The 14131-nt window shown below is 37.4% G+C and overlaps 1 protein-coding gene across 2 annotated transcripts; it reads right to left on the bottom strand.

Annotated features, from left to right (window-relative positions):
• Positions 1-247: 247 nt before the first annotated feature.
• On the bottom strand, positions 248-13641 carry SNRPD1 (small nuclear ribonucleoprotein D1 polypeptide). 2 transcript variants are annotated; one of them, XM_044658052.1, is made up of 4 exons: positions 13554-13641; positions 4275-4351; positions 2395-2463; positions 248-425 (listed from the first exon to the last, which is right to left on the bottom strand). In XM_044658052.1, the coding sequence occupies exons 1-4, from the start codon at positions 13565-13567 to the stop codon at positions 349-351; spliced, it is 237 nt and encodes a 78-aa protein (XP_044513987.1). In that variant the 5' UTR covers positions 13568-13641; the 3' UTR covers positions 248-348. The 2 variants fall into 2 exon arrangements, with proteins under 2 accessions (XP_044513987.1, XP_044513986.1); XM_044658051.1 differs by having other exon boundaries at positions 2395-2586.
• Positions 13642-14131: the final 490 nt, after the last annotated feature.

The raw sequence follows: 14131 nt of genomic DNA on the forward strand, positions 1-14131 counted from the left end.
AGGTGGTCCAAAAGAAGAGGAAAGAATTATAGTGGGTATTCAAAATTTTCCATATAAATACATGAAATCATGCTTTCAGGCTAGGAAAAAAATGATGAGAACATGATTAGTTAAGTCAGAATTTAAACTACATTTATGAATAGCCTTTTAGCTCAATTGTTTCACATTTGGAACTACTATACTAATACTAAGAAGTAGATCTAAGAATATTGACATCTTAACTGATGACATAGTCAGTAGACAACTCTTTCCCACATTTGTGTTTATTAAAAACTGACATCGTAAACAAAACCTGTACAAAAAAATATCCAACTTTCCGGAATTGCATAACAGTATTCATGGAAGAAATTATCGTCTGGGACCCCCTCTTCCTCTGCCACGGCCACGTCCTCGGCCTCTGCCCCGGCCTCGGCCTCTTCCTGCAACTGGGTAAATAAAGATGAGGACAAAGTTAAAATTTCTCATGCCCTGAAAATTACCTGAATTAAACAAATCAATCCATTTTAATCAGTTAAGCTAAGGTGAAAAAAATCTTTATAATCAATTTCTACTTCTCTTCCACAGAAGGAAGTTGTAGAAGCAGCATCTCACTATACATTTTTCCTTCTTCATCCTTGCATTTGTGAATCAAGGCTGCAGAAAATAAACAACAGCACTGAATTTTGTTCTTTCCTCCTGAAATTGCTAAAGGCATCTGCACATCTGTTTATTTTATGTAGGGTCTAGTATCTGCATATTACAATGATATGCACTACACATAAGACATCTAGAATATAGAAAATTATTTCTGGTTTTTGCTCTTCATATACATACTGGATTTTTCCCCCCTTAAACTGGAATCATCTTGGGCTCTTTCTGACACATAATATGGACTTTTGCAGGCTATAATATAGGAACTTATATTAAACAGGATTGATACATTATCTGGGTTGAAATTAATAGTTATGGCAAAACGGCAGATCAAAAAAATTAGAATTTAAAAAATAAGGATTATTTCTAAAGGTCTCTTTTAGTTATTTAACTTCAGACTTCTCCAACTGTGCAGAAATAGAAACATACTTAAATTTGGCCATTAAAAAAAATATCCCTGATGAAAAAAAATTAACATTTATAACTGTACTGAAGAAACTTACTTAGGTCATCACTTCATTTTAAAGATGAAGAAACAAAAAGTGAAAATTTATTAGCCTGAAGTCATGAAAGTAACAAATATAAAAAGAATTCTGATTCCTAAATAAGTTGATACCTCCCCCCTCTTAAAATTTCCTCATAACAGCATTCTACAGTTCTTTGCTTTTCTCCAAATGCAAAACTTAATTCATCCTTTTCCCTTTACCTTCAAATTTCTATAGAACTAGTAATTAAAAATTCTTTTTAAAAATTGTTTTTAAACCCTAACCTTCCACCTAAGAAACAATACTATGTATTGGTTCCAAGGCAGAAGAGTGGTAAGGGATAGGCAATGGAGGTTAAGGGATTTGCCCAGGGTCACACAGCTAGGAAGTGACTGAGGACAGATTTGAACCTAGGACCTCCTGTCCCTAGATCTGGCTCCCAATCCAGAGCTACCCAGCTGCCTCCTATTCTTTAAAATTTTACTGAAATTGATTGTGTCACATTTTCACTGCTTTGCAAGGAAATCACATAAAACAGTAGCAGTAGTCCATCTTTGTAATGTCATAACAAACATTAAGAAGAGTAATTAGAAGTTTAGTAATATACACTTGGAATATTAATGTTTTAGTATAGCAGTTTTAGATATGCAATTTTAACTATAATTTTACTATTAAAACATTAAGGGGAAATTTTACTAAAAATTTTAAAAGCATATACATTATAGGATGTCACCGGTAACAAGTCTGTTTCTGTAAAAGATTTTGAAAGGCCAATCATGTTATATATACAATTGATAGCAGGGAATTATAGGAAATGAGCATAGAAAGATACAGATCTACTAAGGTTTAAAAATAAAAATTAAAGCAAAGAACAAAAATATAAGCTGAAGTCTAGACAAAAGATTACTTTAAAGTTCTTTATGCTATATATTTCCTCAGGCAAGCAGATGACAATAAAGATTTATAAAATTAGATTTTGTACAACCCAACTGGGGGGGAGGGGACAGACAATTTGGATTACATAACTTTGGAAAATTCGTGTGGAAATTTGTTATTTAAAAAACATTTTTAAAAGAAGATTTTTATTTATATAACATAGCTGTTGTATAATAAGCATTAATCTGGACATTTTAATGTGCCAAGGAAGGAATTTTAAGTGAATAATAATACCTGTAGATTTTAAAAAATTCATAGTTTTAAAAGTGTGTTAAAATTATAACTTTAAAAGTAATAAGTTCTGTAATTCTAAAACAAAGTTCTCTCGACTTCTCCAACTTACCAGCTTCCCTTTTCTTGGACTTCACCTTTGGTTCAACATCCACAAGCAAAGTATCCAGAGGTAAGCTATCTGGGAGGATGAAGTATCGAATGTTATTTCCTCGAATACTCAATGTTTCCAACTGTACAGGCTCTCTGTTCTTCAGGGTCATTTTCACAGCTTTAAGATGTGTATTCATGCTAACATCAACACCTGAGGGGAATAAATTAAAGTTACAAAACATAGCAAAGACAGGAAGAAAAATAAGATTTAACATAAATTATGTTAACATACTACTTTAAAGAACTCTACTAGGAAAAGCAGAGGACTTGAAGACCTTGATTCAGTACTTAATTTCAATCCTGATATTATCTAGCACTTCTTGTCAAAAATAGTAGAATGATTTCCTACTTCCTTCTCCCATTCATTTTTAAAGAAAAACCCTTACCTTCCACCTTAGAATTGATACTAGGTCACCCAGCTAGGTGTTCAAGGCTAGATTTGAGATGAGTCTTCTTGACTTCACATCTGGTGCTCTATACATGGTATCACCTAGCTGCCCCAAGTAAATTAGAGGAGCATAGATATATTTATGGATAAGGGAAGAGGTTATGACCAAACAAGAAACAGGAGATTACAGGAACTAAAACAGATAATTATGACTACATGAAATTAAAAAGCTTTTGCACAAGCAAAATGAATGCAGCCAAAATTAGAAGGAAAACAGGATACTGGGGGGAAAATTTTATGTGACAAGTCTTTCTGGTAAAGATTTCATTTCTCAAGTACATAAGGAATTGAACCAAACTTATAAAAATAATAGCTACTTCTCAGTTGATAAATGGTTAAAGGATTAAACACACAGTTTTCAGAAAAAGAAGCCAAAGTTACCTTTGGCTTCTTTATAGTCTCATAAAAAATGCTTTAAAGCACTATTGATTAGAGAAATGCAAATTAAAACAATTCTGATATACCATTTCACACCAATCAGATCAGTTAACATGACAGAAAAGGAAAATAACAAATGCTAGAGGGGATGAGGAAAAATTGGGACACTAAAGCACTGCTGCTAGAGTTGTAAACTAGTCCTGCTATTGTGGAGAACAATTTGAATTGTTCCATAAGATCATGTATACAATACCACTGTATTCCACAGAGATCAAAGAAAAGGGAAAAGTACCTTTATCTACAAAAATATTCATAGCAGCTCTTTTTGTGGTGACAAAGGATTGGAAATTATGGGGATGCCCATCATTTGGGGAATGGCTGAACAAGTTGTAGTATATAATTGTGATAGAATACTACTGTGCTATAAGAAATTAAGCAGAATGATTTCAAAGAAACCTAGGAAGATAAATGAATACATGGAAATGAAATGAGCAGAACCAGGAAAACAGTGTACATAGTAAAACCAATATTGTAATGATGATCAACTGTAAAAGACTTAGCTATTCTCAGCAACACAATGATCCAAGACAACTCCAAAGGACTCATGACAAAAACTTTATACACCTCCAGAAAGAAAACTGATAAACTCTGAATGCAGGCTGAAGCATATTTTTTAAAACTTTCTTTATATTATTTTCTTTTCTTTTGCTACATGGCTAATAGGGAAATGAAGGGGCTAGGTGGTGCAGTAGATAGAATGCTGGGCATGAGGTCAGGTAGACATCTTCATGAATTCAAATCTGGCTTCAATCAATGACCAGCTGAATGAATTGGACTAAATGGACCTTTCTACTTACAATCTATGATCTGAATCATCCATTTAATTGAAATGACTGTTAGGTAACAAAAAGAATGCCCCTTTCAGCGAGTAGAGTAATAGATTTAAAAACATTTACAATGTGCATCTAATCTAGTACTTGAGAAAAGTTCTTCATCTGCTCAGATCTCCATACCTGTAATTGTTCCATGCACCTGTGTTCCATTCTTCAATTCAATGGTTACAGTTTCATGACTCAGCTTCATCAAAAATCTGCAATTAAAACAAGAACCATTAATTTTCATTTTTAACTATATGAATCTATGAATGAATAATCAGATTAGCAACTCACTGATCTGCAATAAAAAGTTAGGAACTTCTTCATTATTGGAGGTCTGCCGGAATCATTTAATCTGTCAAGTATCATGCAAAGTGCTGAGGATACCAAAGAAAGCCTAGATTGTCTCTGCTCTCTAGAAGCTCACATTTTAATGGGGGAGACAACACAGATAAGAAGTTTCAAATGCAAGTAAGTTGAAAAAGCTAGTGATCCTTAAGAGGGCAATAAAGAGCAGGCAGTAACATACATTACTTAATGTGATCTCTGTGGATTAAACCATACCTACATCTGATGTAAGTGACAAAAACTGATGGTAAGAATGTTCTTTTTGTACAATATCACCCACAAAAATGTAGCACTTGGACTTCACTATAACAGGAAATCTCAGGCTGACTCTACACTGGAACTTTTCCATGACCATAAAACACTTTGGTGAGCACACACCTCCATTTTATACTTCATTTAATATCAACAGTTTGAGCACCTTACAAGTTTATTATATCTTTCAATGAATCTTGTATAATTTCAAATAAGAAATAACATACTTTGTTGAAGAAGAGCTCCTAAGGAACCACCAAGGCCTTCCTGACGCATCTGCTTTTCTAGTCAATGAACATTAAGACCTTTTGTGTGTGCGCGCATGTGCATACGTGCCCTTTCCTTTCATCTTGGAATCAATAGTATATTGGTTCTAAGACAGAAGAGTGTTAAGAGTTGGGCAATAGAGGTTAAATAACTGGTCCAGGGTCACATGGCTAGAAAGTGTCCGAGATCAGATTTGACTCTTGGACCATCTGTCTCTAAACCTGGCTCTCAATCCACTGAGTCACTCAGCTGCCTATGAGAGCTCATCTTTTTTGCATCTTTCAATCAATTATGAGATGATAAAGATGTGCTCTATTATGGAATATTGCTTATGAAGTCTGACTTATTATCTTCAAATCCTTCTTACCAAGGATTTCCTCAATGCATGTGATTATCACAAATGTTCATATAGATTAAAAAAAAAAAACCCTTATGTTCTGTCTTAGAATTGATACTAAGTATCAGTTTCAAGGCAGAAGAGAGGTAAGGGCTAGGCAACTGAGGTTAAGTGACATGTCCAGGGTCACAGTTAGTGTTTGAGGTTAAATTTGAATCCAGGACTCCCCTTCTCCCCCGCCTCCTGCTGGGGCCTCAAGATCTGACTATCTACTGAGCCACCTAGCTTCCCCTGGATATGCACTTTATATGAAAGTTTGGCTCGCTGTCCACAAAAGGAAAAAAGTAGAGAATGTCTATTCTTGAGAATGATATGCAATAGAACAGAAAACCTACAATGTATCTGTATGTATATTTTGGATATATACTACAAAAGTACAATTAATTAGTTCCAGAAAAAGAAGTAGAAAGATGTATTCCCCTTGGGAAATTGTAAAATTCTTTTAAATAATGGCACATTTCTTGCTGACACAAAGGCTCACTAATTTTTTTAAATTTTATTTTCTTCAATTAAAAAAATCTATTTGCTCTTCTTCCCACCTCCATCCCAATTGAAAAGATGGAGAAACAAAACTTAGAAAGAGGTAACACAAAATTTCAAAATAATAACATCCATATATGTCATGCTCCAACCAAAGTTCATTACCTCTTGTCAGGAAGCGGGAAGCATATTGATCTTTGATAAACTGATAATGGAATAATGGTTAGTTATTGCAGAATCAATTCAATTTAACAAATATTTATTAAGTGTCTACTCTGTGCTAAGTGCTGCTGATACAAAAAGAGGCAAAGGATAGTCCCTGCCCTCAAAGAGTTTACAATGAAAAAAGAGAGAATAAATAGGAAATCATCATAAGGAGGAAAATATTGGAGTTAAGAGGGTTAGCAAAAGCTTCCTACAGAAGAGATTTTAATTGGGACTTAAAGGAAGTCAGGAAGGTCAGCAATTAAGAACAGAGGGAGTTGACATATGGGACAGAAAAAGAAAATTCCCTGAAGACGAGAAGTATCTTGTTAGTGCAACAGCCAGTAGGGTCAGTGTCTCTGGACAAAAGAGTATATGTTGGGGGGTAAGGTTTAAGATTGGAAAAGTAGGAGGAGGCTAGGTTATGAAGAGCTTTAAGTGCCAAAAACCATTTTGTATTTGTTCCTGAAGGCAATAGGAAGTCATTGGAGTTTATTGAGTAGGGAGGTGACATTTTTTGGAAAATCACTGAGGGACTGAATGGAGAATAGACTGGAGTGGGAAGACATTTTGAGGAAAGCAGATCCACCAGCAGGTTGAGGGCCTGTGTTGGTGGGAGCAGCATCAGAGGAGAAAAGAGAACATATATGAGAGATGTTTCAAAAGTGAAATCAGTGGGCCTTTGAAACATCTTGGATGGAGAGGACATAGTTCTTAGGTGGTTCAAAGCTGTTTGTCTTCACATTGTTGTAAACTATACTGTATATTGGTACTTTATAAACTGTTCTCCTTATTTTGCTCCCTTTGCTCAGGATCAATTTTTTTTTTATTTAAACCCTCACTTTCCATCACAGAATCAATACTAAATATCAGTTCCAAGACAGAAGAGCAGTAAGGGCCAGGCAGTTAGGATTAACTTGCCCAGTGTTACACAGCTAGAAAGCGTCTGAGGTCACATTTGAACCTACAACCTCCTATTTCTAGGCCTGACTATCCACTGTGCCAGCAGTTGCCTCAAATCTTACAAAGTCTTCCCAAGTTTTCCCTAAAACTGTCCCTTTTTAATTTGTTACAATACAATAGTATTCCATTATATTAAAATACATAATTGGAAGGACGTTAGTGCATTCTTGGTAGAGTTGTGAACTGATCCAACCATTCAGGAAAGCAATTTGGAACTATGCCCAAATGGCTATATAAAACTGTGTATATCCTTTGCCCCAGTAATATCCCTAGTAGGCCTGAAGAGATTAAAAAAAGGTAAGGGGCCTACACGTACAAAAATATTTATAATAGCAGCTTTTTGTGGCTGCAAAGAATTGGAAATTGAGCGGATGCTCTTTAATTGGAGAATGACTGAACAAGTCGTGGTATTTGATTATGATGGAATATTGTCCTGCTATAAGCAATGACAAGCAGAATGACGTAGAAAAACATATATGAATTCACTGAAAGCGAAGTAAGCAGAATCAGGAGAATATTCAACAGAGTAATAGAAATATGATAATCAAGTGTGAGAGACTTAGGTGTTCTTAGTAACACAATGATTTAAGATAATTCCAAAGGACTTATGATGAAAAATGCTATCCATCTGCAGAGAAGAAACTGAGGGAGTATGAAGGAAGATCGAAACATGCTTTTTAAAACTTTATTTTGCCTTTTTTTGGTATGTTTTCTTTTGTAATATGACTAATGTAGAAATGTTTCATGACTGTACATGTATAATTCATATCAATTTGCTTGCCTTCTCATGGAATGGGGAAAGGAGGGAGAGAATTTGAGACTCAAAAATTTCAATATTAAATGTTAAAAATTGTTTTTACATGTAATTGGAAAAATTAAAAACATACTTCAATTTGCTCAGTCATTCCGTAATTGATAAGCACCCTTTTATTCTCTAGTTCTTTGACAGCATGAAAAGCTGCTACAGATATTTTTGTACATATGGATACTTTCCCTCTTTTAAAAAAAAAATATCTTTGGGGAAAAGACCTAGTCAGTTGTCCAGTAAGTCAATAAGCATTTATTAAATGTATACTATGTACCAGGCAATGTGCTCAGTGTTGGAGATTCAAAGGCAAGCAAAAGATAGTCCTTGGGCAGCTGGGTAGCTCAGTGGAGTGAGAGTCAGGCCTAGAGACAGGAGGTCCTAGGTTCAAACCCGGCCTCAGCCACTTCCCAGCTGTGTGACCCTGGGCAAGTCACTTGACCCCCATTGCCCACCCTTACCAATCTTCCACCTATGAGACAATACACCGAAGTACAAGGATAAAAAAAAAAAAAAAAAAAAGATAGTCCTTGTTCTCAAAGAGTTCACAGTTTAACGGGAGAAACATGAAAATTATATATAAAGACACAGAAAGGATAAATTGGAGCTAATCAACAAAATGAAAGCAATGGCATTAAGAAGAATCAGGAAAGGCTTCTTGCAAAAGACCGGATTTTATCTGGGGCCTGAAGAAAAGTCTGGGAAGTGAGAAGGCAGAGGTAAGGAGGAAGAGAATTCAGGGCATGAGAACAGCCAGTGATAGCACCACTGAGTCAAGTAATGGAGTATCTTATTTGAGGAACAGAAAGGAGGCCAATGTCATTGGGTCACAGCGGTATCCCTGGGTCAAAGGTATATACAGTTTAGTAACTTCGGGGGGCAGAGTTCCAAAATGCTTTTAATAGCTAGTCCAGCTCACAGCTCCATCTACTGTATTAATGTGTCTGTTTTTCTATAGCCTTACATTTTCCTTTTTTATCAATTTTGTTCATCTCACAAGTATGAGTTGGAATCTCTGAGCTGCTTTAATTTGATTTTGTCTAATTAGAAGTGATTAGGAACATTTTCCCTTATGGTTATTTATAACTTGAATTTTTTCCTCTGAAATTGCCCGTTCATACATATCCTTTTGTCATTTGAGGAATAGCTACTATTCTTATTAGTTTGAATCAATTCTCAAATAATACCTTTATCGGACAAACTTGTTATAAAGATTCCTCCCCCTTACTTGTTTCTTTTCCAATTTTAGCAGGATTGGTTTGTTTGTGGAAAACTTTTTTAATTTTATGTAATAAAGTGTCCATTTTATTTACTCTGACCTTTGTCCTTTGATCATGAACTGAGTAAACTGCAAATATTTATAATGTGAAAGAAAAACACATCAATAAAACCTAAAACAAGAAAAATTATATATCTAAGAGAGATGGACTGATCATGTAGCAAGGACAACTGACCATTAATTCCACTGATATTCTTGTAATGGCAAAAGACTAGTCAAGAAGCATTATGTGCCAAGCACCAAGCTAAGCACTGAGGCTAAAAAGAGAGGCACAGTACAAGTCCCTGTTCTTAAGAAATTCAGAGAATTTAATGGGGGAAACAACATTAAAACAGCACAAAAAGATTCATACAAAATAAATTAGAGCTTATATTAGAAGGAAGACATGAGTATTAAGAGAGACCAAGAAAAGCTTCTTGCAAAAGCAGAGAGGACATGGGCAACATTAGTCAAAATGTACAATCAAGAGACACAGTACTGTATAGGAGCAACAGTAAAGAGGGCAGTGCCAATGGATTGTAGATAGCCTGATGAATAGGCCAAATAGTGAAAGCCTTTAAAAATCAAATAGGATTTTATATTTGATCCTGGAGGCAAAAAAATCTAACAAAGATAAAGTCTATGTTGAGTGAACCATTGTGAATTAAATAAAGGTAGGAGAGTCTGCATAATATTGCATTATATGGAGAAGATAGAAGGTCCACTGGCACACTGCAAAAACAAGATACAAGTGATAATTAGATTAAGTCTACTCTGCCCATCTTTAGATTTAATCACAAAAGGTGAGAACACCTCCAATTTTGTGTGTTAAGAGTGGGTCAGAATGGACTGACTGCCCCCTAGGTAGTCCTAAGAGAAGCATCTGTTGTGATTGGACATGCAAACTAGGAGGGAGACACAGAAGTGATGCATAAGTGACCCCTTTAAAAAGAGGTCTTCTGAAGAAGGCGGCTTCTGGAGAAGGAGCTCTTCTGATTCGTAGAGGAGTGCTGGCTGGGACCCTAAAACCTTGGTGAGATCATTCTTAAAATCTTCCTTTGGAATTCCAGGTGGTGAGTTTAAAGACAGAACCTTCCTGAACCTTCTCTTAAGGAAATTCCCTTTAATAGAGACTCTGTGACTTTGCTTTATTGGCTTCTGGCCCTGACTTGGGTTAATTAGATCTACCTGGATTAACAAGGGGATAGTAGCAATTTATCTGCTGTGTTAGATTCTTATTTCCTTATTTCTTTTACCTCTTCTCAACTGTAAATAATTTTCCATAAAAGTCAATTTTGACTTGAGGTTATTTCTTAATTGGGGAAATTTCCCCTGGTGACCAACCTTTTAATATATTCAACCCAAGAAACCCCTTTTCCTCATTACAGTACACTTAGCTATTTGTATTTATATCTCATTTGAGCTTCACAACAACCCTTGTTTTATTATTATCTTCATTTTGTAGACAAGGAAACTGAGGACAAGACAAAGATCAAATGACTTTCCAAGGCAGGATTCTAACACAGGTCTTCATTCCAAAACTGTCTTTATACAATATGTCACAATGCTTCTTGTGGAGTTACTCCATCAGAACATATATGGGAGTTACAAATAAATACTTATGGTAGATTCAAGACTAAATATTAAGAAAGGGTTGGATCACATTTGCAAAGTTAGTGTTTTCAAAAATCTCTCAAGCCGGGGGCAGCTGGGTAGATCAGTGGAGTGAGAGTCAGGCCTAGAGACAGGAGGTCCTAGGTTCAAAACTAGCCTCAGCCACTTCCCAGCTGTGTGACCTTGGGCAAGTCACTTGACCCCCATTGCCCACCCTTGCCACTCTTCCACCTATGAGACAATACACCGAAAAGTTAAGGGTTTAAAAAATAATAATAATAATAAAACCTTTGTTGTTTTTAAAAAAAAATCTCTCAAGCTGCTCCCTGCTGCCACCAAAGCAGATTTTAGCACCAATATTCTCCAGTATGCTGTTTGTGAATTATAAAAAATCACTTTCTCATAAGAATCAAAAAGGTAAGTGGCTCATAAGGAAGTAACTATGAACATACTGGGTTTATATGGAAAATGCAGGAAGTATAAAAGACAAAAGACATAAGATGAAAGGTAGAATGGTATGGTGGATATAACACTAAATTTTGAGTAAGGAAATTGTAGGTTTGCCTTTTCAGTTATGTTTGATTCTCTGTGACTCCATTTGGAGTTTCCCTAGCAAAGATACAGGAGGGTTTTTCCATTTCCTTTGACAGCTCATTTTACAAATGAGGAAACAAACAAAAAGGATTAAATGATTTGCTGAGGGACACACAGCTAAGTGTCTGAGGCCAGATTTGAATCCAAGTTTTCCAGACTCCAGACTCTGGCACTCTATCTACTGTACCATCTACCTGACCTGGAATAAAAAAGACATGATTTTAAATTCTACTTCATACTTATTAGCCATGACCTTGGCCAAGTCAATTAACCTCTCAGTGCCTTGATTTCCTCTTCTGTGAAAATGAGGATGCAAAGGCTTCTAAGATTCCTTGAATTTCTACATCTAAAATCCATGCTGTTGTTCATCCTTCATTTTCAAAGAGGCCCAAAAACATCACAGGTGATGTCTTGACTTCCATGTGAATTGGATTTAAATGAGGCAGAATTGCAGCCATTGGCCTTACTTTCTCTTCCAGAGTCATGGAAGTCCAGGGATAGGGCAAAAGTAAAAATGACTGGTAATGGTCCAGGATGCAATAGTGCTCCATGGCACTCTTCAGGTGCCCTCATGGCCACTGGAACAAAATTCTCTTCTATCCATTCTACCAGGGGAAGTCTTCACATGCTTGGGAGAGACATCTCCCTGACTCATTAACAGGGTTAAGGAGAGCTGGCCCCCTCAATCTGGTTTAGCCAGTCTGCTGAGAGGCTTTTACAGGGGGTGAGGATGGCCACTGAATATGTTATGGAACCACAGGTGAGATGTGGATGTCAAATGTGAATGAGTAGACCTGAAAAGGGAATGAAGGCATGACATGTATAAACAAAATGGAGGTAGGTGATCATGTAGTAAGAGCAAAGGATAATTAGTTTTGTGAAAAACACATCAATGAAACCAGATAGCTATCAAATATGCATATTACATAACTACAAAGTCTGTTTGAACTCATCTATATATTGAAGCATCCTAAAATTTGAATGACTCAGAGTTAACTGTTTTAGTCTAAATTAAACAACCTTTAAAGAGAATGTAGCAATTCTTTTAAATGTAACTGAAAAGTAATTACTGTGCTCTAATACCAGAAGACGGAGAAACTGATTGAGAGGTAGCATTTGTCATATCACTTTGTAGTCCCCAACAGCACAGTTGGGATTTGAAAATCTGTACCAAAAAGACTAAGACTTGGAATCTGTGTAATACACTATAACTCCATTTATGCTTGGAATAGTATGGCTGGCTCATTTTAATAAGCTAGTTTCAATGACTCCTCCAAACTAGAACCACTTATAGTTTAATCCTTTAATTTATCTGACCCTGTTAACAAGTTAACCATGAATTGGGTTGAAGCAACGAAAAATATGGAGGGAGAGGAAATCTAACTGTACAACTTAGTACCTAATAATAAAAGGTTTACCACAGAACCCTGTCATTTTGTCAAGTGGGTCCATTACGTAAAGGCCACGTTTAGGGGAACTGAATATTTCAGTAGTCAGAGACTATTAACTAGAATCTGGCCTTTGCCAACAGAAAAGCGATGTAACCATCTTAACACCCCCGTCCGTTTCTCATTTCCTTTCCTCCCATCCTAGTACCCGTGGATTCTTAAGGCACTGATCCTGGGATCCAAGTAGTGGAGCCTAAGTGGAAGAGGAAAGGGGTCTAGCATCAGATGCCCTGGATGCAAATTGTGCAGATCACTTTAGCACACTAAGACCTTCCATTTTCTCAACTGTAAAATGGGTGGGGTTTGGGGGGGTGTCCCCTAGCTTTTTAGTTCTTTCTAGCTTCAAACCTACGATTCCACCACGTGAAACCAGTCAGAAAGTTTTGAAGAGGTCAAGAAAGGGGCCCAGATCAGAGGGCCCTGAAAGCGAGGACAAACAGCCGGCGGCCCGGATAGAGACGTGCTGCAGGGTCTCGCGAGATTCTAGAAAACGGCCAGACCGCGAGTCCCCAGCGGACGACAGCAACGGCCGCCGCCGCCGCCATCACCTGCCTGGAACGGGAAAAGAAGAGCCACCCCGTCTTGTGGGTTTTCTAGGTCGCGAGCCCCGGTGCCTCACGCCGGGCAAGCGATAGCGGGTCACGGGCTGGGAGGGGCCGCCGTTGCCCGGGCCTATCTCGCGCGTGCACGCGACTTTGGCGCCTTTTCCAACCCTGGCTATACAGCGCTCAGCGACAAACCTCCAACCCAAACCCTGCCTTCACCGGTGCTCTCGCCGTCTCCTCACCTCACGAGCTTCATCCTTCACGGCACCGTCAAACTTTCGGTCCGATAGGCCGCAAAACCACGACCGCTACGGCGCTAACACGGGAAGACGGAATGAATGGCCGGAAGCACTTACACCGGGAGAACCGGAAGTAGAAAATCCCCCGACTGGAGGAAAACTCGAGACTGTTCTGAGGGGGAATGAAGTGGGTATTTTCCAGGCACTCGGTGCGGCTGCGGCGCCCCCTGGAGGGCGGCGGTGCAAATGGCATTCATAGAATTGAAGACTACAAGAACTTCTGCAAGGTGTTCATTTTACTGTTTAAGGAAGGGAATCGGCTCCTGTTTGGTGAAAAGAATACATTATTGGCTTTAGCACCTTCAAGCATAGCCTGCTCAAAGATAAAGTTTGAAGTTTAGCAAAGACAGTGCTTTCTGTAATTAATTTTAAAGAAGGAACCCCATTTAGTTTATTAAGGCAGTTTCACCTGTGCCCTGGGAAAATGTAGGCAAGAGTTGAGAATGGGAAGGTAGTTAATGCGAAGAGTTAGCAAAATAGTGTCCCAGGGAGTCAAAGGAGTCTGGTTGTTAAACTAGATC

Source organism: Gracilinanus agilis, chromosome 1 (assembly GCF_016433145.1).
Source record: "Gracilinanus agilis isolate LMUSP501 chromosome 1, AgileGrace, whole genome shotgun sequence".
Classification (NCBI taxonomy): Eukaryota; Metazoa; Chordata; class Mammalia; order Didelphimorphia; family Didelphidae; genus Gracilinanus; species Gracilinanus agilis.